Source organism: Marmota monax, unplaced genomic scaffold, assembly GCF_021218885.2.
Source record: "Marmota monax isolate L192 unplaced genomic scaffold, Marmota_monax_Labrador192_F-V1.1 WCK01_AAM20220418_F8-fsc00026, whole genome shotgun sequence".
NCBI lineage: Eukaryota > Metazoa > Chordata > Mammalia > Rodentia > Sciuridae > Marmota > Marmota monax.
In genome coordinates this window covers 11,490,358-11,518,079 of record NW_026693108.1, presented here as the reverse complement: position 1 = coordinate 11,518,079, position 27,722 = coordinate 11,490,358, and the positions used below count along the sequence as shown (strand labels likewise).

Below are 27,722 nucleotides of genomic sequence, written 5' to 3'. Positions count from 1 at the left end.
ACTATAATTTTTGTGTTTCAGATACCTAGCACATTATAACAACTCAGTGATGTTTTTTAGTGTGGAAAGGGAAGCTCAGTAAGATTTAATAGCAGTCTCAAGTATACATAGCTAGTAAGAGGAAGGCCAGCATGCAAACAAGCTTAGGACTGGCTGACTCTAAAGTCTGGCTCCTTACCACTTGGGGTCTACTGTGTGGTCTCCGTTGTCCATGCTGCAGCTGCTTCTCTGCTTCCTCTCTGGAGAACCATGACTTCTTAAAATTCTGAACTTCCAGAATCAATGTGGTGGACAATCAACAGAATGCTGTATGTATATGTAATTATTTTTTAAGGAGTCAGGTTTTATATTCTGTTCTTTGATTCAGTCTAAAATTGAAATTTCATTTTTCTTGGGTGTGAGGGAAAAAGCCCTGATCATATAGATCAACCTCTTGGCATTGCTAGTCACATAGCTCAGAGCTTATGAACATCCCTTTGTGAGTTCCAGTAAAAGATTCCTCTTGGGATTTTTTTTTATCATGTCTGAGTTAAGACTTCCCTTCTTTAGAATTTTCTGCTGTAGATTTTTCTAAGGTTAAGCAGGTGAAGCTTCCATAGCTTTCCTTTTTTTTTTTTTTTTAATGGTTATACCTTTGTATTTCATACCTTTTTGTGACTGACTAGTTATTTTCTTTGATCCTTGTTACAAAGTCATATTTCTTCCATGAGATTCCATTCTCTTGAAAATCCAGGTGTAGGTGTGGGGTGAGACAGATGTGATGGCAGTGGAATAAGGCAGAATGAAAGCAGAAACCAACAGATGAGGAAATGGGGAAAATCCTCAGTCCTACTGTGTGGCCTGTGTTCCTTAAGGCAATAGAGTAGATTGTAGTTGCCACCACAGTTGGGATCAGATGCAGAATGGGCTGATTCAAACTAGAAATTAAAATGTACATCTGGGAAAAGGATTTATAAGGGAGACCATAGAACTCTATAAATTAAATAAAAACATTTTCATAAAATTGTCTTTATTTTCTCTCCCTCCCTTCCCCTGCCCTTTACTAGGGATTGAACTCTTCACCACTGAGCTAAATTCCCAGCCTTTAATTTTTTTTTGAAACAGGGTCTCATTAAGTTGCTCAGGCTGGTCTTGATTCTTCTGCTTTAGCTTCTTGAAGTAGCTGAAATTATAGGTGTGCACCTCTGCACCAGGCCCATAAAAAAATATTTTAGTGCAAAATTGTGATCAGTCTTGCTTTATCTAAATGATTTAGGATTTGGTTACTTCCTTAAAATGTTTAATATTTAAACTTTACATACTTGTAATAACCTAGGTGGAGATAGTTTGAAAGTTGGAATGTGAGGGAAATAACCTTTAAGAATCTTGTCTAGTTAGGTATGTGATATCTTAGAGTTGGCTGTCTTCAGTTTAAGGCAAATTTCCGTAAGGAGGTTGACTTGATTAATTCTTCAATGAGGAATAAAGATGTTTAGAATGAAAGATAATTTTAAGAGAAATTAAATACAATTCTGTTATAGCAGTTGTTATTTTCATAATAAAACTAAATCCCACAGAGGTTCGGTAGCTACACCAAGAACATATAAATAGTCATGTCACTTTTTTCTTTTGCTTCCTTAAAGGTATGCCTTGTCACTTCTTTTGGATTATAAATTCTCTGAAAGCAAATGCTCAATATTTTTGTGTCAGGTGTGGACATTGTGAGCATTCATGGCTGAATGAATTTTTCATGGTCTTCAGGATTTGTTATAAGTTTTCTCTGATTTTTACATCTATTGCAAATTCTAATGTTTTCCCTTATTTAATAAATGGACTTCTTTTGAGAACATTGTTCTTGCTCTAGAACATCTTTCAACCTGAAATTTTACTGTCTTTATTTCTCATTGTTTTCATTTGATGTTTCATAATAAGACTAAGATCCACACTCAATTTTAAAGCCCTTTCTTTTTCCAACTTTAATTGTGACAATTTTTAAAAATTCAAAAAAGTTGAAAGAATGATATAATGATCACCTTTTACTTATTTGGACTGCCTAGAATTAACTATTGTTTACATTTTTCCATATTTATCTGCATATATTTCTGTGTTTGGGGATGAATGTCATGTTGTCTAACAAATGGCATACTTTCACACAGTTTAGCTTGTAGCCTTTTATTAAAGCCCATAAACTTTCTCGTAGTCTCATTTCCTTTCTACCAATAACATTTGCTTTATGCCAAATTGGGAGGGTCTCATTCTTACAATGCTTTTGAAATTTTCCTTTTTGGCTAAGGTCAGTGTGTAGAGTAATTTACAAATATGGCATATTTACAAGTGTATTGTAGATGGCTGTATTCCCTGTTAAAGGTATATTTATTTCACATTTCTTAGCATATTATGAGATGATGATTATTAAAATTTCAGATTCTGACAGTTTTAAAAAGAAAGAATGAAACAAATGCTACAAAAGTAGCCAAGATAAGTTATGGTCATGGTGTATTTGAGTGCTTCACTGCTATAATTTAGTGAAGCTGTCTATAATAGACTAACCTTCCCTTAAAAGTAAGCATGGAAAATGTCAAGAGCAGAGAAGAAAGAGAGTGGAGGAATGAATGCAGTGGAAGTGAAAAGTGATGGTATCCATGGTTGAATTTACTCACTGTTTTTGTTTCTGCAGTTCAGTTTTTCAACTTGTTTCCTCATTTTCAAGTAAAACAATCTCTGACTCATGAGGTTATTATAATTGTGCTTGCTGAGTATGTTCTGTTTCCCTAGATCAATAACCAAGATGAGATAGACATAAGTAGTGGCCCAGAAATGGCAGTAAACCCCTCCCACTGCCTTGATGGAGGGGAGAAGGGCCTCCCCAGAAACCCTGGGGTTTTCCATATACTAGTCACCTTTACTCAGAGTTAGGAACATCCAGTTTCTTTAAGATAATAACAACTATGCTTATTCACTTAAAATATAGTTATTGTGTGTCAACTATGGACCAGCTTCTGCACCTACTATTTTTATTATTTCCTCATTCAGTCCTATTCAAAGTTATTATTTAACCAAGAGCACCTATTTATTGAGAGTAGACCTAGGATTTGAGGTGAACCCAGTAGTCTAATGCTATGCTGTCTCCAAAGTGAAGTCATATTCCCTGTTTATGTTTGTTAAAATTAGCTTTGTTTTCAGGCCAGAGATTTATGGGAAGTATTGTCTTTGGGAGGTTCTACTGTAGAAATTTTTTGGACAGCCCCTGATAATTACAGATATCTTTATAAATCACAAAACAAAGCTAAAATTTATGCCTGGAAAGTGGCACTGTTAACACCTTTATTAGTAGTAGAATTTGTTCAGTTTTGCCAGATTGGGAAAAGTTCATATGAGGTCAATTTATTAGGAATTTGATGTTAGATAAAATACCAAGAAAGACTAATGAAGTACTGAAAACTAATGAGGTACACATAAGAAAATGGGGAAGAAGAGGGTTGTGAAACTCCTTTTGGGCATTAGACAAAAATGGAATAAATTTGGTAATAATTGATTTAAATAATACTAAGTAATATAAACAAAAGACTAACATGGTTTGGGGAAGAGAAATTTTCCTTGCTTCTAGAATTATTCAGATTTACCATAGACATAAGGGGAACCGGTAAATTATTTTTGGTATTGGGGATTTAACCCAGGGGTGTTTTACCCCTGAATACTTTCCCAGCCCTTTTTATTTTGAGACAGGGTCTCATTAAGTTACTTAGGGCCTCACTAATTTGCTAAGATTGGACTCACATTTGTGATGCTCCTGCCTCAGCTCCCAAGTTTCTGGGATTATAGGAGTGTCCCACAGCACCTGATTCCAGTAAATTTGATTTCTAGGTTGTTAATAAGATTGAATAGGAGTTTAAAGGAAATTGTGGGTTAGTGTAAGGGATTGGGATGGGGAGTAAATCTATGGGGTACCTGTGTAGTCTTCCAGGATTGGTGCTTGAAGCTAATTTGGATTTTAATTTTAGCAAAGAGAATGCACATGAAGTGTTTTAAGTTCCAGTAGTGTTAAGCTCCATATGTAACCTAATGTAAAACTAATGGGAATATACTTTCAGAATATCTTTTAAAGTTATGAGAGAGCAAAAAGTGGTAAGTTAATTTGGTCATGGAGAAATTCAGATTATTTTAAAAGAAATCTATATTGAGATCTAAGCTCTTTATTATCAGTTAAAGCACATTAAAAAAAGATGAAGAATGTCATTGAAGAATTTACACTTATGGACAGAAAGGCTAATGAAAAGTAACACCATCATTCTGTACTTATATGAAACTTTTGGTGTCTAAACCTTGAATTTTGCTGTAATTTTGGATGATATACCTCCTAAGAAAGATATGAGAATAGGGTAAGATCCCAAGAAAAGCAACTGGCATGATCAAGAAGATCAGAGACTAGAGGAACTTTCATTGTTGAGGGATTAAGACTTACAGGAGAATGCATTACAATTCTTATTACATATATAGAGCACAATTTTTCATATCTTTGGTTGTATAAATGGTATATTCATACCAATTCACATTTTTATGCCTGTACTTTGGATAATAGTGATCATATAAATTTAAAAAAAAAAAAGAGCTAGGTCTAACCTCATCAAAGATGTCTAGAAGTTCTAATGAGAAACTTTGGAAGAAGTTACAGTTTAAAAATCATATGCTCAACAGGTATTAGTGGTAATTAGCACCACCAGTTTCAGGTACTGCACTGATTAAAAGAAAGGAGCAAAAATAAAAATCAACTGCACATAAAAAAAAGAGAGAGACTTACAGGAGATATGAGAGAAATCTGAAAATGAGATGGGTTGGGTTTGTGGCTCAGTGGTAGAGTGCTCGCCTAGAGGCACTGGGTTCAATCCTCGACACCACATAAAAATAAATAAATAAAATAAAGTCATCGTGTCCATCTACAACTAAAGAAAAATATTTTTTAAAAAATTAATCTGAAAATGAGAGTTTCCTTCATCTTATAATCCTAGAGCCAGAAGATAGTCCATAAAACCTCAGGGAAGGCCTCATAAGCTAAGCAAAAGTTCTTTAGTCATTCATTGGATGGACACTTGTATCCTAAACTCATATGCACTTGAGCAGTGTCCTAAAATTTTCATCGCGGTCTTCTATCTTTAAATCTTATACCTTGTTTTGGGGCTTCTGAGATGTGAATTTAAAGAACAGTAAAAAATACTTGGAAAGCAAGACTCAAGGATGGGCCGGGACTTCAATCCAGCTCCTGGTTTTATAGGGCTCTGAAGCAAATAATTGTTTTTAAGTAATTAGAAAAAAGAATGTTATTTAGTAATGAAAATCAAATTTCAGAGCCTGTAAATAAATTTTTATTGGGTTACAGCCACACTCATTTGTTTCACCCTAAGGGAGCAGAGACAGCATGTCCTGCAAAGTCTTAAGTGTTTACTCTCTGGCCCTTTACAGAAAAGGTTTGCCAACCCCTGAGATAGACTAATAAAGAGTTGTTTTTCCAGAAGCAGCAAGATTATTGACAAGTAAAATGTTTATAAAGAGGTAACGTACATAGCAGTGTGTGCTCTTTTTCTTACTGTGCTATCCAGTTCAGAAGCCACTACGTTCTTATGACTATTTAAATTTACCTAAAATAAAATTTAAGATTCAGGTGGACTCAGGGACACATGCCTGTAATTCCAGCAGCTCAGGAAGTTGAGGCAGGAGGATTGCAAGTTGAAAGCCAGCCTCAGCAATTTAATGAAGCTCTAAGTAACTTAGAGAGACCCTGTCTCAAAATAAAATATAAAGAGGGCTGGGGATGTGACTCAGTGATTAAGCACCCCTGGGTTCAATCCCTGGTATAAAAAAAAAAAAATTCAAATTTAGTTTTTTCAGCCACATTAACCACATTCCAAGTGCCTAATACATCCTAAAGTGCTCAGTAGCTACTGGTGGCCAGAAAGAACTGTTCTACCATTACTTTAAATTCCTTTGGACTCATTGCTGCATATTACTAAAAATGTACATAACACTTTTTGCCAGGTACTACTCTTGAAGCTTCTCAGAAACTGCTTGAAGCCTAAATTACTACCACCCTTCTACAAATGAGAAATTTGAGTCATGGGGAAGTGGAGGAATTTGCCACAGTTACCCAGCTAGGAAGTGTCAGAGTTATTTAAGCCCAGGCAGTCCTGCTTCTGAGAACAAGATTGAGAGAATTGTGCCTAATCGTAGGAAAATGGACTTAGTTTGTGTGACAGCAATGTGAGTCTATAGATTTTGAAGCTGAAAACATAGAAAGTTGTGAAGAATATAATAGCTCCATTTTTTCATTTTGGAAGAAATCTTAAAATGTGAATTGGATTAGCTTTTTAGGGACCTCTTTGTCTTCATTAAGATGTGTTAACTAGATCATTTGAATTCTGATATATCTTCATAGCAGTGTTGACCCCTTCTAATTAGTGAAAATTATTTTGGCAGAGTAAACTATCAACTGGGAATTTTGCCTTCACAACAGTTACATATATTTGTGCTAATTATTCAAGCATGCTGTAATGTCATGTCCCATCATCTTTTTTAGCTAAAATGACCAGTGATACAGGAGGTACAATTAAATTACTGTGTTAGAGGCTGTGTTGTCATTGAGTTGCTGTTTCATTTGAATAGAATTGTAGGGGTTGAATTTGAAAGTCTTTCATCATAAATCATGAATATTGGATAATCATTTTAATGGGTAGACACTATAGTTTAGGCCTTTTCTGTTCTGAGCATCTTTTTTAACAAATATGTAGCACTTCATAATGCTTCATATTATATTTTTTAAATAGTGTTAGGCACTATTTAAAGTATTTTATAAATGTTAACACTTAATCCACATATCCCTAGGAGATAAATCCTCATTTTGCAGATTAGGAAACTGAAGCACCCATGAGGAAGCTGACGTGAACTCTACTGCTGCTGTGCTGCTTTTCCAGTGGCAGTGCGCTTAACTCTTTCATTTGTTTCAGTTGTATGTCAGATATTGCATCTTGCTTTTGGGATGTTAGCAAGTGTAGGAGTGGTGATGCCTTAGTCAAATCAAAATGACAAGTGAGACTTGTCATTCCAGGGAACCTTCTGATCAAGTCCAGAGGCAGCCACAGTGGTCTAACTCCATAAAAATACTTATCCCAACAGTGTAGCTCCTACTTAATGGATTTTTTGGTTAGTATCAAAAGTTACTTCAGGGCACACATGACTTTCTGGCTTTTTCCACTAGTGAATTCTGCTTTGAGTGTCAGTGAGCTCTATTTGAGAGGGTGGATAATATGGATCCTGTGGAACTTTATCACTTTATCTACACCTGGGAGAAATTTTGAAAGCTTCATTAGGTAGGTGTAGTTAACTTGTCCATGTTTCCTAGGAAGTTGATACAAATACCCGCCTTCGTACCCCAACCCCACCCCACCCCCGTGCATTTGATCTGCTCATTGTGAACTTGAACTTCTTCAGTGTCACTGCCTTGTTTTTCAACCATCTCAAATTGATCAAAGCTGTCCTCCAAAGTTAGATCATGTGGTCATTGTCTATCTCCTGTCAATGCTTAAGAGTGCACATGTGTATGGGATTGTATTTCTAATATAGTTGATGTAGAAATTTCTAACTTGGCAATATTTTTTGGTTACAGTCAGAATGTTAAGAAATAAAAAAGGTTAAAAATAATAATCGTATTTGTGCTCCATTATGAAATATTGAATTTGGAAAACAGATTTTTTTAAAAAACAGCATTTATATTAGTGTGATGAATGTCTTTAGTTAAAATGTCTTATTTAATATTTTAGAAAATTTACTACTTCAGCATTTTAAAAATATTGGAGACATCTGCAACTCTGAAAGTTATTTTGGTGTATTTTAAATGAATACAAATCCACTCATTGAATGGATTTTATAATAGTCTAAAGTAGGGCGAATATTGTAAAGTCTCACATTTTAAGCATGTCATGTTTTTGAATTGTAAGCATGACTTAAATCTTTAACTTGTGTTTCCTCATTTTCAGGCTGAAATAGAACTATTTGTGAACAGGCTTGACTCAGTGGAATCTGTTCTTCCTTATGAATATACAGCGTGAGTTTTTCAGCTTGATTTTTATATACAAATTTATGTGATTCATCAGAATTTTGTGCACTTAAAACTATTTTATCCACAGTTAAGGATAAATTTATATGCATTTAAATAATATATGGGGCCTGAAAACATTTTCAAGATGTGTTCTTCCAGGTAGAACTAAAATGTAATCTTTCCAGGTTGTTTTGTGATACCACAGACATGCCAATCAAAACAATGGATTCCCTTTAGTTTACTGTACCAAAAGTCATTTTATTTTCTTAAAATTTCTTTAATTATTACTCCCCCCCCCCTTTTTTTTTGGTGGTGGTGGTGGTGCTGAGGATTGAACCCAGGGCAAGCACTCTACCAACTGAATTTGTCCCCCGCCCTCCTCATACATTTTTAAACAGAATTCTTCTTTCTCATAATCAGTCCTCAGAACTTCTACTTTAATATCTGTGGTCTCTGCATTTTTATCTCTGAATTTCTATTGTAAATAACCATATTTATACTTTTTGCTTTAAACAAAAGTAGGCTCATACTATTATATTTGATTCAGACCTTGTCTTTCGCACTAAATATGTTGCACATCTTTTTCCATGACAATATGTAGCTATTTCAGTCTTTTTAGTAGCTCCATTGTAGAGGTTGTGTACATTTCATACATGATTTGTTTCACTAATTCCCTATTTATCAACATTTGATTCCAAGTTTTTTGATACTGTGAAAAATGCTGCATGAAAATCCTATAATATTCATTTAACAGCTGTATTGCGTGTTGGTTGTAAAACAGTTCCTGAATTTCTCTCCTGTTTAAGGGTTTTATAAGAGAATATGTATTTGCTATAAAGAAAAGCATACACAAAAATGAAGATTTCTGTAAGAATCTATATGCCTGAATATGTATTAGAAGAGAATATGGAGCTGCATTGTAGCCCACTGGTAGAGCACTTGCCTAGTATGTGTGAGGCACTGAGTTCATTCCTCAGCACCATGTAAAAATAAATAAATAAAATGAAGGAATTGTGTTCGTGTACAACTTAAAAAAAAATTAAAAAGAAGAAAGTACAAAATCCTGTTTGGATGGACTGTAATTTACATAAATGTTGGAGGCTTAAATACTTTTGTAATTTTGCCAAACACCATCCCTACTTGAATCTTTGTGGATTTTCTCAGAACTCAGTGAATCTGTTGTATCCAGGAGGTAGAAGGTCTTCATTGGGGGCCTCACAGTTTTTATCAATTTGATGACTTTTGAGATTCACTTTGGCCTTGGGAATCTCACTAATGATTGACGTCACTGTACTGTCTCACCTGCTTCCCTTATCTGGGATGAATACGAATTGCCCTTTAACTTTTTATGTAAATTTGAAACTAGGCTGAACATTTCAATAAAACATTTTAAAAATCAATTGGTAATATAGGGGATTACAGCAGAAAATCTCACAGGTGACCAAATATGCTTCTCCAGGGCCTATTTCTGTTCTGAGGGCCTATTTAGCCATCTTTCTCCCAAGGGACATGGTAGACAGTGTATTGGGGTGAAAATCCTATCCCCCACCTCCCCACCCCCAAGCACTGGAAATTGAACCCAGACGTGATTTACCACTGAGCTATATCCTTAGTTCTTTTTACTTTCTATTTTAAGACAGGGTCTCCCTAAGTTGCTGAGGCTAGCCTGGAATTTGTGAACTCCTTTCTTATCCTCCTGAGTTGCTGGGATTACAGGTGTGCACCACCACATCTGGCCTCTCTTTACATTTTAATAAAAGTATTGGTTAGAAATCAAGGGTATTCTAAGCCATATTTGGAGAATTTCTGTTTTGGGGAGTTGCAATACATGGACTTAAGTTTAAATGTTATTTACCTACAAAAGGTGTTAGAATATCAGTAATAGATCTCTCAGTATTGCCCACATTTTATATATTTCCAAGTCTCTTTTTATGTTTAAAAACTTAAATATTCTTTCCTCAGGTTTGATTTCTGCCAAGCATCTGAAGGAAAACGACCATCTGAAAATCTTGGTCAGGTATTATTCGGGGAAAGAATTGAACCTTCACCATATAAGGTTTGTATTTAGTGTTACATAAAAATTATTTAGTCAGTTGTTTTTCCCCTTCAGAAATGCCTGAGATAACTTCTGTAGCTAAGGAGCAGTTCATTTCTTTTGCATACAGGAATAATTTCTTAAAACCTCAGTTCAAAGGGATCCTCTTCCTTCCTACATTATATCATTGATAAATCTGTCTTAAAGAACATTCATACAGGAATGGGGATATAGCTCTATAGGTAACATGCTTGCGTTGCATGCACAAGGCCGTGGGTTCAATCCCCAGCACCACACAAAAAAAGAGAACATTCATACAACTAGTGTTGTAGATTATCTCTTATGCCAGTTTTCCTTCCACATTTCTTTTTTTTTTTTTTTTTAAAGAGAAGTGCGTTTTTGTTGTTGTTGTTTTAATATATATATTTTTTAGTTGTTGATGGACCTTTATTTTATTTATTTATATGTGGTGCTGAGAATCAAACCGAGCGCCTCACGCATGCTAGGCAAGTGCGCTACCACTGAGCCACAACCTCAGCCCCTCCTTCCACATTTCATAGTCTCCTTTTCACTTTATAACTGTTTTCCTACTGGATCAAAAACAGTGGTCTTTCTCCTTTAGAAAAATTACAGTAGTTTATGATGACATTTTACCACATAAAAAATTAAATGGTACAGAAAGAAACAAAATGAAAAGTCTCTCTTCCCCTCAATTCTACTTCACAGTTTCTTGTTAATTTTTCCTGGCAATATCCATATATTTTTAAGCTTATATAAATGAAATTAGATTTATTTGTTTATGTTTGAATGTATTGTTCTGAACTTTGCCTTTTTCCTTTAACTTTCTACCTTGGGCATCTGCCCACATGAGAAGTTCACTTTAATAGGTGTAACTTGACCCAAGTCTCCTTCCACAACCTGACAGCTACATCTCCTAGCTTCCTCTTCTTCCCTTCAGTGGCTTGGACCCCACACTTAGCCACCTTGCCTACTTTCTCACTAAGCACCTTGATTCCCTTCGCACTTTATTACATGGAGCATCTGTGCAGTAAACCCCTGGGTCTGGATTGCTCCCACTATCTGTCTCATTCCCTCCAGCACCTGGACTACACTGTGAAACCCTGGGGAATTTTGCATATGATTGTTCAAGACTAATCCACTATATAGTTTTCAACCATTAATATATCCTCTTCAGATATTCTAATTTGAAATTTTCTACAGTAAAAATGTAGTAATTTTAAACATTTTAAAAAGACAATGTTATCTGAAGGCCTAATGGGGTGATGTCATTAGGGAATAGGAACTCAGCATGCCTGGACATGGGTAGCATTAGTAGGGCAGGCATGACAACTGTGAAACTACTTCCTGTTGTGATATTTTTAAAAGGTTACTTTGAAAGTTATTGTATTCTTTTTATAGCAGAGGGTGATTTTCAGGCATATTTATTAAATAATGCAATCAACTTACATACTCCAGTGGTCTCTCAGCCTTTTCTGTTTACTTCTGTGTTGGCCCTCAGAATTGATGGGAGACAAGAACATCAGGACATCAGTGAAGGACAACAGGAGTCTCTAGCAGCATACAGGCTGCCCATAACAGATAGCAGTGAACAGAGGGAAAGCCAGCAAAATATTCAAACCCATGGAGGTTCTGTTCCTTTGGGACAGGCATTAAAGGCAGATTACTGCCCTTAGTAGAAGCTTGTTCAGGTACATTTCTGTTTATGTGTAAAGACTGTGCGTATGCAGATGACCCCTATTTGGGGCCTGGTGCTTTTCAGACTTGATCCCCTGTCCTAGGAGTTTAGGTAGAATAGAAGGAATGCTTTAAAATGGAAGAAGATGTTCACCTCACATTTTCCCTTAGCACTACAGGAATTTTAGAATTTGTGTTAAAACAAACTCTTTTTAATTCCCAAGCTAAAGGGACACTTTTTAAGGCCAAGACACAGAAAAATAAAAACATGGAGCTAAGAGATCAGATTTTTCTTTCCAAACTAGCCATAAAAGTATTGAGCAATATTTTTTATTTCATTTCACTTTAGATTCTTCTGCCCTTTATTTTCACAGAATATTTTTCTTATTTTATTTAGCTCTGCAATAAAAACAGTTTTAACAACCAACAATAAAGTAAAACCCCCTGCCTTGCTACCTTGTGTCTGTGACTTCTAATTGGGTTAGGAAAACGGCAATGTAAGACTTTGTGTATGTTCTGTCAAACAGGAGCTATAGTTTTTAGGACCATAAAGCCTTATCTCAAGTATAACCACTCATATTCACTCATTTACTCAATTTAACACATTGTTGGATACCATTCTTGTGCCATGTATCATTGTAGAGGTGGGATGTAAGAGCAAGCAAGATAAAAATCTCTACTCTGTTCTAATGGAGGAAAGGAAATAATATAAATTACTAAAGTACATAGTATTTTATGAAAATACTACTGAAACTAAATCAGGGAAAGTGGACAAAGAATTTGCAATTTTAAATAGTCTTACTGAGAAGTTGACATTTAAAAAATGTAAATTTAAGAAGTCTCACTGAGAAGGTGACATTTGAATAAAAGACCTGAAGCAAGTAAGGAAGTAAACCTTGTGAATACCTGGGGGAAGGTATTCTAGGTGAAGAGAGCAGCAAATGCCAAGGTCCCAAGGTATGAGCTCGCCTGGTGTGTTCACGGTACAAAAAGACATCAATACAACTTGAGCAGGTGAGCAACAAAGAGCTTGGTTGATGATGTGGGCAGAGAATGGTAAGGGGCCCCCATAATAGAGTGATTCAGGGCACTGTGGAGACTTTGGCCTTTAGATCTGAGCAAGATGGATAGCATTGGAGGATTTTCCATGGACCATGGTGTGCAAGGAGAGCATCCAGAGGCCAGTTAGGAGATTCCATAACTGCCCAAATGGGATCTGATAGTGCTTAGATCCTGGGAATAGAGAAGAAGGGACTATGAAATAGAATCTTAGAATCTGGCTTTATTTTGAAGGTGGAGCCAAAAGTATTTGCTGAGGTCTGAGGTGTAGACTGGAGTTTCTGTTTTCTAAAATGAGAATGTGATGTGTAGGAAGAACAGGTTTTGCTGGTGGGGGTGGGGGATAGGGAATGAGGAAGAGTTAGTTTTGCATTCTAAGTGTGAGGTATTAGGCATCCAAGTAGAAATGTTGAGGGATGGGGATGTGGCTCAAGCGGTAGCGTGCTCGCCTGGCATGCGTGCGGCCAGGGTTTGATCCTCAGCACCATGTACAAACAAAGATGTTGTGTCTGCTGAAAACTAAAAAATAAACATTAAAATTAAAAAAAGAAAAAAAAGAAATGTTGAGAAAACAAATATATGTGACCAGAGTTTGGAGGAGGGCCTCAGCCTGGGTAGGTGTGTGTATCCTCAGTGTGTAGATGGTATTTTAAGGCCATGGAATTGATGAGATTCCCCAAGGAATTGGGATAAAGAAGACAGAGTTCCAAGGTCTGAACCTTGGGGCAGTTGGCTTTACAAGTCACGAGGATGAAGAGGACCTAGTGAAGGAGACTAAAATGGAGCCACTACTGAGAAAGGAGGAAAGAGTGGAGGGTATGATTCCTAGAAGCTAAGAAGCTATTTTTGGGAGGAGGAATTGGCTGATCACTGACAGATCAGGTAAAAGGAGTCAGAAACTTGACCTTGAGTTTAGTGTTCAGTGTGGAAGGTATTAATGAGAAAGCACTGTGGAGGAGTAGCCAAGTGCAGAAAGAACGGAAGAACCAGTGACATATGGACATATATACAGTTCTCTTGAGGACCTGTATTTAGAGGCAGAGAGAAAAAGTGGTAACTGGGGGTTGGCATGGTGTCAAAAGAGGACTTGTAATATAGCTTTTAAAAAGGTGTGTGTATGGATGAGGATCATCCAGTCCAGATGGGAAATGTGGTAGTTGAAAGAGAGAGGGATTGTCGAGTACGTCCTTGTACAGGAAGGAAGGGACAGGACCTGGTGTACCTGTGGAGAGACAGGCTCAGTGACCTAGTTCATCCAAGGTAACTCAAGGGAAGGACGTGATGTAGGAAGGCGAGTGTGGCACCTGCTTTCAGTTTCTCAGTGAAGTAGGAATCATGTTCACTGCCTGTGAGTGAGGAAGAATCGGAGATGCTGAAGGTTTGAGGAAGGAGGCTGTCAGTAGGAGAGCAGGAGGATGAGTGGATCACAGGAATCTGGAGTGACTGCCATGCAGCAGTATCCACCCTCTGTGGCTAGAGGGTAATTTGGAGTAGAAGCAGCCAGTGTGCTGATGTGCGCTTCTCATGGGCTTTGCAACTGTGCTGCTTTATAGCAGCAGATTTATGGTTGTGACAGATGGGTACAACAAAATAAGAGAAGAGCAGAGGACCTGAGGGACCGACAAAAGGTGGTGATGCATTGACCTTGAATTTGAATTTGTAAGAAGGAAAGGGAAGGAGTGAGGAACAGCAAAAGGACCATAGGATCCATTGATTGTGGCACCCAAAACATTGGAGTTGAGGAGTACTTGAGCCAGTGAGCTGGAAAAACAGTAAGGATGGTGCTTTGACACTGGAAAACATGACATTGAGATAATGTAAGGTCTGCTGTCAGTAATATGGGCAGGGAAAGGAATGCTTTGAATTATGATGGTGGCTAACAGACAGATCGTCTATGAAATGTTACAGTCACCAAGAATCAGGAGCCAGAAGCTCAAATCTTAAAGGGCCAGTCATCTCAGGGTGGTAGATGACACATTGAGGAGTAGGAGGCCATGTAATCTGGTGACATGAGAGTCAAAGTTGAGGGTTTTAGCAGAAGGAAGAGAATGGTTTTGCCTCATGCTGTGACCTGTGAGAGAAAACAGCCACCAGTGGTGAAAACTGGTGAGGCAGTGTCCCTCAGAAGAGCCAGGTTTGCCTGAGGGCAGATTTCAGAGAACATCCTGAAAAGAGTTTTGAGGATGAAGAGGGTTTCTGCTGATGACCTCTGAGTTCCAAGGGGCATTGTGGAAGCATGCAAGGAATTGGGGGTGAAGTAAGAGATGGCATCAGAAAGAGGGGTGATATCTCTCTTGGGATTTGAATGTGGGAAAGGAAGGATGGCATGGGAATCCTGGACTTCTAGGATGACTGTCCTTAGAAGGGATGGGGCATAAAGGGATTAGTCTTGATGGACTCAAGGCAGCAAAACACAAATAAGAGGAATAGTAGGAGCCCATAGTCTTATGGGTCTCTCTTAGAATGTGAAGGATTTCGTCATAATTTTTCTACCATTTGCTAAAAGCTGATGGTAGGATGTGAAATAACTGTCATGTAGTGTTTTGCACATTATTCTGTTTAGTTAAAAAACCCTGCAAGGCATTACTAAACCCATTTTACAACTAGTTCATTGAAGCTAAGGTTAAAATTAAGCAGCTTGTCAGGGCTGGGATGTAGCTCACTGGCAGATCACCTGCCTGGCATGCACAAGGTCCTGGATTCAATCCCCAGGATTACAAAAAAAAAAAATAAAAAAGCCAGCCAGGGTCTTATGATAAGATACAGCTAGAGGGGCTAGAGTTGTTGCTCAGTGGTAGAGCACTTGCCTGGTATGTGTGAGGCCCTGGGTTCAATCCTCAGGACCCCGAATGAATAAATTAAATTTAAAAAGATCCATTTACAACTAAAAACTATTAAAAAAAAAAAAAAAAAAGATGTAGCTAGATTTGTATCCAGGACTAACTCTAGGTCTCTGGATTGGTCAAGTATTTGCTTTAATGATTTCCTTAAAATTATTCCTCAGAGAATTTTAAACCAACATTGAATAATTCAATAAAAAAATAATAAAACATTTTCCTGAATAAATCGCATCTTGTATTTGTATATTTAAGTGAATATATAAAAGTGGAACAATGATGGACTTGATTGATATGAGGAGGATTTGGTTCCCTTAAAAGCCAATAATATTTTAAAATCATTAATAAAACAAATACTACTAATAGGTACTATTAACCGAAGATGATTTAAAATATTGTAAAACTCCCAACTAAACATGATAGGGAGCAGTACTAAGGTGTCATAATAAGAGCATTTTTCTCTAGAGCTCAACTTTGCTTGGGTTAAATCCTGGCTCTGCCATTTCTTGATTGTGTGGCTTTTTGTGCTTTGATTTTCTAATCTGCAAGTTACAGATGAATACCTACCAGGTAGGGTTGTTGGGAGAATTACATGAAGCTTGATATATATAAGTGCATAAAACATAGGAAGCACTAAGTAAATGTTAACTGTTATTATTAAATATCACCTTTGGTGTTGCTATTTTCCTTCCCGATTGCACACACAAATTGACTCATCTAAACCCAGTGAGTATTGGATCAAGATGTTTAAGGTTTGCCATTTTCTTTGAACTAATAATGTCTCTCTCTGCTTAATTTATTTTTAAGTTTGGTGCCTACACCTCTGATTCTGTAATGTGTATACTTTTGTTTTTTCATTTTCCATTTTAAAAATTTAAGCTTGTAAGTTTTACATAAGGTTCAAAATATCAAATAATGGTACAAATATTGCTATATTGAGAGGTAGCAATGCAGTGAAATTAAACTCTTGGCTGGCAGGGGGCAGCAGTGAGCTGCACGTAAACATTGGCTTGTCGAGAACTGGACAGCCCTAGGGATATTAATAAATAATGCATAAAAAGGTGGACCCCGGGCTGGATTGTGACTCAGAGGTAAAGCGCTTGCCTGGCATGTGTGAGGCACTGGGTTTGATCCTCAGCATCACATGTCCACCTATAACTAAAAATTGAATATTTTTTTTTTAAAGTGGACTCCTTTAGAAGTAAAGCATGCAATTTTTTTTTTTTTTACCACGTGTAATAAGGTTTGAACTTATTAAAAGGTTTACAATTATGGACTAGGTGTATAGTTGGTAAATTACAGCCTCCTGAAAAATAGGAAGTATAATTTTTAAATTAAGACATAAATGGCTCCTGATGAATAAGTTCTAGACTCCAAAAGTGAGGAATCCTTAGTTTTTTTAAAAAAAAGTTATCAAGTTTGATTTCACCTTTATTATTTATTTAATCAGGTCCTGAAAATTCAAGCCTTTAAGCTTGAGTGAAGGGTTGTGTTTACTTTGATTTTAGATATCCAACTGATTCTTTTTCTTATCACATTGTGTCATGTTCACTGCTGACTCTCTTTCAGCTGACACTCGGTGGAGCACTTCATAGCTATTGAATATTTGAACATGAAGATTTGTCTATTTGTTACTGGAAAGCTATCAACCCCAGAATTCTAAAACATGAGAATGAGTTATTACTATTGAGAGAATAGTGTTTCATTTTTGTTCTATATGTGGGTTTCTTTTCTTCTGGAATCATTTACATTTAAGAGGTAGATAGATTAAAATCATCAAAAAGAAAAAAACCTAGGAGAAGAAAAAATGATGACTTGAGTTTTTAGAGAAACAGTATGATTAAAATTTAAATCTGAGCTATAAAGAATTTTACAGTGTTTATTGCATAATACTGTTGTCTATGGTAAATCTTTATGAGGGACCTGAATATTTTTTCTTAAAAAAACCTTCCACTTTCTTTTCATACAGTTTACATTTAATAAGGAGGAAACCTGTAAGCTTGTTTGTACGAAAACATACCATACAGAGAAAGCCGAAGACAAACAAAAGTTAGATTTCTTGAAAAAAAGCATGTTACTGAATTATCAACATCACTGGTAAGACGTGGAGATTTTGGGTTTTGAGCTTTTTCCTTTTCAAGATGAAATATCTATTTCTAATGACTAAGTTATTTTATAGACTGTGTAAATATAGCAAATTAATCCTTTTATTAGTAGTAGTAGCAGCATGAAGTAGTAACTTTTACTTGCCAGAGCATTATTAAATTTGTCAGTGAAATTTAAAGTATCATCTTTAACCATGCTTAGATTACTGTCATACCTGATCCTTCTTGACCTGGTACATAGAATCTTTCATATGTAGAAACAGAAGCATAGTTATGTGTTAGGGAAAGGGCCTGGATCAGTATTCTAGAGAAATGTTCTTTTATATTATGAGTCATTAAAAAAAAAATCACAGCAAAACAAAATTGAACTTTTATTTGATGTTATATAATTAGCACCTACTTCAAGTCAAACACTTAGATTTTGTTTAACATGTCTTTTCTTTTTGTAACCATAATGCAACATTAACAAGTTCCTGAGCATGGATGCGCATGCCTGTAATCCCAGCAACTCAGGAGGATAATACAGGAGGATCCCAAGTTCAAAGCCAGTCTCTGCAATTTAGGGAGACCTTGTCTCAAATTTAAAAAAAAGGGCTAGGAATGTGGCTCAGTAATAGAGCACCCCAGGTTCATCCCCAGTACTAATTAAAATAATTTCCTTATCAGTTTGTGTCAAAATCAAAAAGCATCTAAAACTATTCTAATTTTGTTTCCAAAATTATATGAATTTATTATTCAGGCTCAAACATAGAATGTTATAAAAGGCTCTCAAAAGCCATCAAGTTTGACCATTGTTAATCTTGCAAATAATTTTGCTTGCAAATGCCTGTTTTCTCTATGAATTTATCGTTTACATGTGTTTTGCCTCTTCAGAAAGTGTAAGGTGCTGGAGATGGTGACCAGGAGAAATATCTTTTGTTGTCTATGTCTCGGGTTGAATGTTTGTCCATCTCCAGGGAGGGTGGGAACCCTAGACCTCAGTTTAGAGCTGATGAATCCCAGGATAGATACTGTGGTTGAAGCCTCTTGTTCCTTTTTGCCTGCTCCGTTCTTCCCCACCATTCTCCTGCCATACACATGTAAAGAAGTCCTGGAGAAGGCACCTTGGGGCATGTGCCCTTCCCTGAACTAGTCTTCCATGAGGCAGTTCATTCTGATCAGCAGACCTGGGCAGTAGGTACTTGAGCCCCATAGAAATGAGCTTCCCTAGGCAAGTAGGGCTCTAGTTGCGGGAAGAAAAAGGTGCTTCAGAAGCTTGCCTGCTGCTTTCCATCCAACTCTCAGTGCATACAGGGAACTTGAAGGGCTCCTCTGTCTCCTCCTGTCTTGTTTCTGATAAACCAAGAGTTTCCCCCAGCCCCCGAAAGTTATTGTCAGACACACTTAGTTGCTGGAATGGTATAACTTGGCATACATTTACTTATTCATAAGTAACTGAAATTTCCCCTGGTCTTTTTCTTTTCCTTCAAATTGTTCTTTATAACTTTCAAAATAACATTTAAGGCTCAGTTCTTGTACCCTCTTCTCACATCGGCTCCCTCCATGTTTATTTACTTAAACACCAGCTGATTTATTGACTGAAGGCTCTTTGGGCCTGCGGGTGATTTTCAGTCTCGTTCCTACCTTTCTGGTGCCATGTACAGTCTTGCTCCTGTTGATAATAGAAGCAGCTCTTCTTTAGTAGCCTCCATGCAGGAAAATATTTTTAACTAATTTTATGATGCAATTAACCTAGGTGCTATACTTTTCACGTGTGTTTCTAAATTTTTCTGTGCATACACAGGTATGTAAAAGTGGTGTGCCTTTTTTAAGTAGCACAGCTAAAATATTGTACACGTTATTCTGCGCCTTGTTTGTTTCATTTTTAAAAAATATTACAGGCATTTTTCCAGTCAGGTACCTCTATAAATTTATATTCACTGCATTCTTTTTCATAGTTGTAGGACATTCCATTACATGAATGAACTATAATTTTACCTCCATAACATTCTAACCATGCATGAATTCATTGTTCTCATTATAGTTAATAATAGTTAATTTTATTACTTAACAGTGAATATTTTTCTTTCTTGTTTGGGACATTAAAACATGATTTAAGAGCAAAGGTGGCAGGATTGCTTGAGCCCAGGAGCAGTCTGAGCAACAGACTGCAACTTCAGAGGCTGAGGCAGGATAGCAGGCTTGAGGCCCACCTGAGCAACTTAGTAAAACTTTCTCTCAAAATAAGAAATTCAAAGGTCTAGAGTGCAGCTCAGTGGTGGAGACCCTTTGGTTCAATCCCCAGAACCACAAAAACAAAACATGATTTGAGGATCATTGAGGCTTATTCTATCAGTGGCCTAAGCTGTGTTGTCATTCTTGAAACTGACTAGTATTTTGGCACTAGCCCCGGACACCTGAATTCCCTTGGACTGTGCTCTCTGTGTGTGGTTGGTGATCCTGCTCCTTGCCTACATTTTGAAATCTATGATTTTCTGTGTATATGCACATACTAGGCAAAAGCTACATCCCCTGGCCCCTTATGATGTTTTTTTTAAAATAAAAGCGTAACTGCTCAACTAGTTACCAGAATACTTATAATTTTTTTTTTTAAGTTATAGAATTCCTACACACAAAGGGATCTTGAAGATATTTCAGTGCATTTAGTCAAGATCCCAAGTCAGGAACAGGAAATGATGCTCTGTTTTCAGAAATTCAAAATCATAATGGATTAGATAAATTTACTCATATTAGAACTAAACAGAATGGGCTGGGTTGTGGCTCAGCGGTAGAGCACTCACCTAGCATGTGCGATCCTCGGCACCACATAAAAATAAGTAAAGGTTTTGTGTCCAATTTCAACTAAAAAATAAATATTTTTTAAAAAAACTTAACAGAATGGCTTAAATACTCAGTTTCTTTGCTTTTTTGCTACATTTTTGATTATTCCATTATGATTAGAAACTTTTGTAGCTAATTTATCTACCAGTGTTTCATATGGAGTCCCTGGAGGATAGAGGGAAAATGGGAAGGAGTCCTTCACAATTAAAAAAAAAAATTTGAGACCAATTATTCACCTTTGTCCTTTCAAGCCCTTTTCTCATACCCTTTTTCACTCTGTTGGGTCAGAAATAGGATTTTTAATGTTTTTGATGTTAGAAATTGAAATAAATACTACTCCCTGACTTGGGAAGGTGGTAATTTAAAACAATATTCTTTAAACCTTTTTACATGTAATTTAAAGGTTTTTTTAAAAAATACATCTTACTTCCAGAAACAGGCTGTTATATTAAGGCATTATAAAGATGATAAATAAGTAAATGTGAGATATTTGCTTTTAAAAAACCCAAATTGTCCTTGAAGTCCTCTTTTTATCCTCCCTCACCCCAGTATGGGGAATGGCTCCAGAGCCTTGCATATGCTAGGGAAATTCTCTACCACTGAGCCATATCCTCAGACCTTTTATAAAATTTTGTTTTCAGACAGGGTCTCACTAAGTTGCTGAGGCTAGTCTCAAACTTTTGATCTTTCTGCCTTAGCCTCCCAAATAGCTGGGATTACAGGCATGAACCACCACACCCAGAGAATTCTTCATTTTATAACTAGCACTTTAATTTTTATGTAGTGCTTTAAATCTATTGACTCATTGATTGAACTTCATTTTCTATCTAAAAAAATTAAAGCAATTCACCAATTTCTTTAGGCCTCCAGAAAATCTGAATTATTTAGCCAGGCCCAGTGGCGCATACCTGTAATCCCAGCAGCTCAGGAGGCTGAGGCAGGAGGATTACCAGTTCAAAGCCAGCCTCAGCCAAAGCGAGGTGCTGAGCAACTGAATGCTAGACAAGCACTCTACCACTGAGCTACCCTCAGTACCAAGAAAGAGAGAGAGAGAGAGAGAAAGGGCGTTGAGAGAGGGAGGAAGGAAAACCTGAATTATTTACATAGCATTGTTTTATGTTCTGTCTTTTCATGGAACTAGTAGCCTGCTGGTTATAATAATAAGCAACTTAATAGTATAGGTGATTCCAAAATTTGGAACATTGCGTACTATTAAATAGCATTTAAATGTGACAAGGCATGTTGTATTAGGTCATTAATGTACACCTTGGGTGAATATAGAATCATAATTCTACTTCCTAGGGCACACATTAATTAACAAATAAAACATACCCTGGAGTGTCATCGTATGACTATAATATAGCTAGTATATTTTTTGTTCATTTTTCAAAATGTGTGTCCTGCAGTGTGCACTGGGCATAGGGGACTTCACGTGCAGACTTTTTTTTTTTTTTAATATTTATTGTTTAGTTTTCGGCGGACACAACATCTTTGTTTGTATGTGGTGCTGAGGATCGAACCCGGGCCGCACGCATGCTAGGCGAGCGCGCTACCGCTTGAGCCACATCCCCAGCCCACGTGCAGACTTTTATAGCTGCTGTATGTGCTACAGAACTTTATTTGGGTTTGTTATTGTCATTGTTTGGTTGTAGAACTTGAAAGATTTGGTTCTCTAGCTTTATAGCAGTTTTTTTTTTTTTTTAAGAAATTATTTGGATTTACAATTTCAACAGTTAATTCTGTAATTTTCATGTTTTTTTCCCATTACCCTCGAACCCACAGCCCTGCACATGCTAAACAAGCACTCTACCATTGAGCTATCCCTTCAGTCCCTAATTTTAATTTTTCTTTTTTAACCTGGCCTTTTGGTTAATATTTTTTCATATCTTATAATTATATTCTCCTTTAATTGAGTTACTTGAGTAATAAATACATTTACTTCTAATTATTCAATAAACTGTTCCCAGGAAACTAGATATATAGCTTTATACCTGTTTAGAGCTATGAGTGTTCTGCTAAGGGTAAATTATATTTAGTTATCAGATAATATGATTTAATTAGCAATTGCTACAAGTTATTTTACAAAATTCTTGTCTCCTATATATATTATAGTTTCAAAGAAGCTATAAAATGTTTTCATACATATATATTTTTTAATATATTGGCATATAATGTCATTACTTATAAAATACTATGTTCCATCAAAGTTCTTTAAGGTTTTTTTGAATCTTAGGGCATTTGCATTTTACAAAGCAATGATACTGATTTAGGCATTCTTAGTCATGTTTGCTGGGTTCTCCTCTAACTTCACTCATTTCTGTACATAGGATTGTGGATAATATGCCTGTAACATGGTGTTATGATGTTGAAGATGGTCAGAGGTTTTGTAATCCTGGATTTCCTATTGGCTGTTACATAACAGATAAAGGCCATGCAAAAGATGCCTGTGTTATTAATGTAAGTTTGTGATAAACTATGCTGCTTTTAAAAACATGGGTTTTACTTTGTATACCATCAGAGATATGAAAAATTGTGCTCTATATGTGTAATAAGAATTGTAATAAATAATTTTAATAAATAATTTTAAAAATGGGTCTTAAGAGAATTTGGTCTTTGACAAAACTTATCAACATTCATTAAACAAATACAGTTCAGGTGTTCTAAAGTATTACTACTTAGATTTTAAACTGAGCCAGATTAAAACATGTAAATTTAACTCCAAAATTAAAATAATTTAGATTTGGGCTGGGGTTGTAGCTCAGTGGTAGAGCACTTGCCTTGCACGCGTGAGGCCCTGGGTTCGATCCTCAGCACCACATAAAAGTAAATAATAAATGTATTGTGTCCATCTACAACTAAAAAGTAATAATAAGAAGAAATAATAATTTAGACTCACTTTAACATTTACTGAATGTGTCTTTTGTATACTAAAGGCTATGCTAAACTTTTGTTCTCTTAATATTTAGATTCATAAATTTATACATAAGAAAACAGTGCTAGGTCAGGGGTTGTGGCTCAGTGGCAGAGCACGTGCCTCGAACATGTGAGGCGCTGGGTTCGATCCTCAGCACCACATACATATAAATAAAATAAAAATATTGTGTCCATCTATAGCTAAAAAAAATTATAAAAAAAAAAAAACAAGAAAGAAAGAAAATAGAGTGCCAAAAAAGCCCCATCATATGTTCATAGACTTTATATTGCAAGTTGGTAGTACAGTTGTTTTAAAGTCTTGACCTGTCTGTGAGGCCATTCTTTTATAATTAAAAATGGATTAATAGGGGCTGGGAGGATAGCTTAGTGATGGAGTACTTGCCTAGCATGTGTGAGCCCCTGAATTTGATCCCCAATACAGTAAAAACAAAACAGAAAAATAAAATGGATTAATAGAATGGAGACATTAATTTAGAAGGTAATTAGAATTATTGGGGATATATATTAGAATTTTGTGTAATCACGACAAACTAATTTACTGTTTTATTATAATCTGAGAAAAGTTAGTGTGAGCTAACTTGGTCATAAAACTGGTTATGTTAATGCTTTTGTGAGAATCAGAAATACTTGAATAAGGTAGATTATTGTTTAATCCAAAGTTACAGACTTTTAGGGAAGAAAAGTGTTTAAATATGTAAGGTTTAGCATGGCTGTAATATTTTAAAATTTATTTTGTTATTATAAGTGAAAAGTTGGAAAATATTAGATTTGTGTTCTTTTGAACCAGGTATTTATGTAAACATTTTTAAAGGGGAAGATTTAAAATTCTAAATTTAAAATTTCCTTCTTGTCTAGTCCATTTTAAAGGTTTATGTTTTGATTCTTCCTGTAGCCAGTTTTCTGCCTTTAACTTCATGTTCTGTTTTATAGTCAGAATTCCATGAAAGAGATACATTTTACATTTTCAACCATGTTGACATCAAAATATACTATCATGTTGTTGAAACTGGTTCCATGGGAGCAAGATTAGTAGCTGCTAAACTTGAACCAAAAAGGTAACTATACAAATAGACAAAGAGTAAAAAACACAAGTGAAATTCAGGTCCAAAGAACAAGTATTTGAGACCCAGTTAACTTATTCCATAATCATTATTCTGGCATTCCAGGATTGTGACTAAAACTCCCTTTAGCATAGTTTGTTACTAAGTTCTTCAGAGAAACTCTAGTTCTCATTTTTCCTTTATACTAAGTGGTCAGGCCAAGGTGCCTTTCTGTTTTGTTTTGCAGCTTGGGAAGTTTTTTATTGTTGTTGTTTGTTTTATTTATTTCTTTATTATTATTATTATTATTATTATTATTATTATTATTATTATTATTATTTTGTAGTTGTAGATAGACAGAATGACTTTATTTTATTTATTTATTTTTCTGTGGTGCTGAGGATCAAACCCAGTGCCTCACACATTCTAGGCAAGCACTCTGCCACTGAGCTGCAGCCCCAGACCAGCCTGGGAGTTTTGATGGCAGTTGGTTTGCCAGTGTGTAGTGGAGAACATGAGTGGTTGGCACAGTGCCCCGTTTTGAGTGGACCAAGAACTGCCTCCATATCATGTGACTTTCCTTGGGTCAGAGACCCTTGGGAGCTGAGTGGTGCTGCTGTTTCCAAAGTTTTCATGCAGTGTTAAGATACCAGCATGGGAAGAGCTATGGAAAGAGCACCTCTTCAAATTTCAGAGGTGTTAGCATGAAAATATGTATTTTGATTTTTTTTTTCATGATTTTTTTTTTTTTTAGCAAGTGAATTAGCCATCTTCTCTCATCACTAGTAGTAAAGAAATGCAAACCACAATAAGGTGGCTGTGCATTTAAACCCCATGGGTGGGTTGTTTGTTTTATTTTTCAAGTTTATTTAGCTGGGTACAATGGCACACATCTGCAGTCCCAGCACTTGGGAGTCAAGAAGGATCATAAGAGTCCAGGAGTTTTTTGACCATTTTGGGCAAACAATATAGAGAAATCCTGCCTGGGGGAAAAAAAGATTATTTAACGCTCTTAAAGTATAGTGTTTTTAGAAGTTTTTTTTATAACTGGAGTAATGATTTTGTACACGCAATTTAGCCCATTATTTATATGAAGTAAACACTATTAAATATGACATGAATAACTTCATCTTGGAGTGTTAGCAGTGTTGCAAAATATGGTACAGAATTTCTAACCTTTATTTTATCTCATTTTTTAAACTGTACTTTATCAGCATCTCACCAAAATGTTTCTTCCCACAGCTTCAAACATACCCATATAGATAAACCAGACTGCTCTGGACCCCCCATGGATATAAGTAACAAGGCCTCTGGGGAGATCAAAATTGCCTATACTTACTCTGTTAGTTTCCAGGTGAGTTTGTTTTTATCTTTGGTATAACTGAGAAATTGATTTTAAATTTGTACTACTTAAACTAACTAAAAATACTAATGATTAAGCTTGCCAAATAGTTAAACTATTAATGAGCTGGTTTTTAGAATAGTTTTTCAGTGCACCTGCACCAGCCAACATAATCACTCTTGAAACTGTTTCAGTTTAAATGGAAGAGAATAAGAAATTGAAAAATTGAGTCTGACTTGTAATTATGCCAAAGAGATGCATACAAGACAAAAAATTGGATGGGGATGTGGCTCAATGGTTAAGTGCCCCTGAGTACAATCCCTAGTACCAAAAAAAGGATACAAAATAGGCATAGAAAATATAGTGAAAATGTCAAAGACATATGCCAGAAACATTTGGGGAAACAATACCATTTTCAAAATCAGGACTTGAGTATGGACTTAAGAGTTTCCTGTTGCTAGATTTTCTTAGGAAATTGAAGGAAGTATTTTTATCAGTGAATATGGTTCTAAGGAGTGTAACAGTTTGCTGTGAAAAAATTAGGCAGTATTCCCCTCTGTATTAAAAAAAAATGATTTTGGCAGTCTAATTTAGTTGTGACATTTAATGTCCCCATGTAGTGTTTAATTTTGCAAATCCAGCACAATAAACAGTATATTTTTCTAGATATTAGGAGATCAGTGCCAGATGCTCAGTGTACCTAGGTTATGATTTCGTGGTCTGGTTAGCTGTCCCATAGGGCCAGAGTAAAGAATAAGTTATTCCATTCAATTATTTTCTGAAGAAATTAAACATAGCTCTAAATTTGACATAGAAAATAAACCTTTACCAGCTGTATTTTAAAACAAGACTTTTAAGAACGCAAGTTTGTAGGTATTGCTAGAAATTCATAAGTTTTTTTGTTTTGTTTTATTTTGTCTTTGTTTTTTCATTTACTGCTTAATCTTATCCAGATTCCCACTCTAACTCCCTGAATCCACAACTAATCCTAGTTATGATCGTTAGAAATTGCAGGTGTTGACTGAATGGAAGGAAGGGCAGGCTCTGGAAGGGAGTTATGGGATTATTGATGTGCTTTGTCAGCAGTTTTTTCCTTCCACCTCCAGGAAGATAAAAACATCAGATGGGCATCTAGATGGGACTACATTCTGGAGTCTATGCCTCATACCCACATACAGTGGTTTAGGTAAGAGTATAGTCTGCTTTTGGCTGTCTACTTATTCTACCCTCTCTCCCTTTGAACATCTCACATAATCTCTCATCCTCTAATGCGTTCAGAAGTTTGGACTTGGGTTCAGATTCTGGCTTCAAGTAATGAGTTCTTTGTTAGAGCAGTCTGTTTCTCAAGAGTTCACCTCTTTGTCTAGAAATACCAAGCTCCTGGGATCATTTGATGATTAAAGGAGATAATGGCACAGAGCATCTGAGAACATTACTGGGACCCAAAAGTGTGCAGTAAATAGAAGTTGCTGCTATTGTTGCAGCTATTATTATTCTTTCCAGAACATGACTCAGAACTTACCTACAAGCCTATTCATAGGTGCCATCACTCTCCATTTCCTGATTTGCTGATTAATCTTTTTGACACTTACTAATCTATTGAGTAAATTTGTTCTTCAGTAAATTTCTTGAGGATCCAGGCCAGTCCTTTGTTGTTTCCTTGTATATGATGCAAAGATTTAGGCATAGTAGTTATTTAATAATGTTGATCATGGATTTAACAAAAAAAAAAAAAAGGTCTAATTCTAAACATACTCTAAAACTATAGGGACCAGGAATATCCCTCTGTA

The 27,722-nt window shown here is 36.0% G+C and overlaps 1 protein-coding gene across 1 annotated transcript in view; it reads left to right on the top strand.

Moving 5' to 3' along the window:
* Positions 1-27,722, top strand: part of Tm9sf2 (transmembrane 9 superfamily member 2) — a 59,250-nt gene that overhangs the window by 5,061 nt on the left and 26,467 nt on the right. The window contains exons 2-8 of the mRNA XM_046454895.2: positions 8,004-8,071; positions 10,028-10,121; positions 17,661-17,788; positions 22,944-23,073; positions 24,481-24,605; positions 25,833-25,944; positions 27,039-27,118. Coding sequence (XP_046310851.1) covers positions 8,004-8,071; positions 10,028-10,121; positions 17,661-17,788; positions 22,944-23,073; positions 24,481-24,605; positions 25,833-25,944; positions 27,039-27,118 — 737 coding nt within the window. The remainder of the gene's footprint in view (positions 1-8,003; positions 8,072-10,027; positions 10,122-17,660; positions 17,789-22,943; positions 23,074-24,480; positions 24,606-25,832; positions 25,945-27,038; positions 27,119-27,722) is intronic.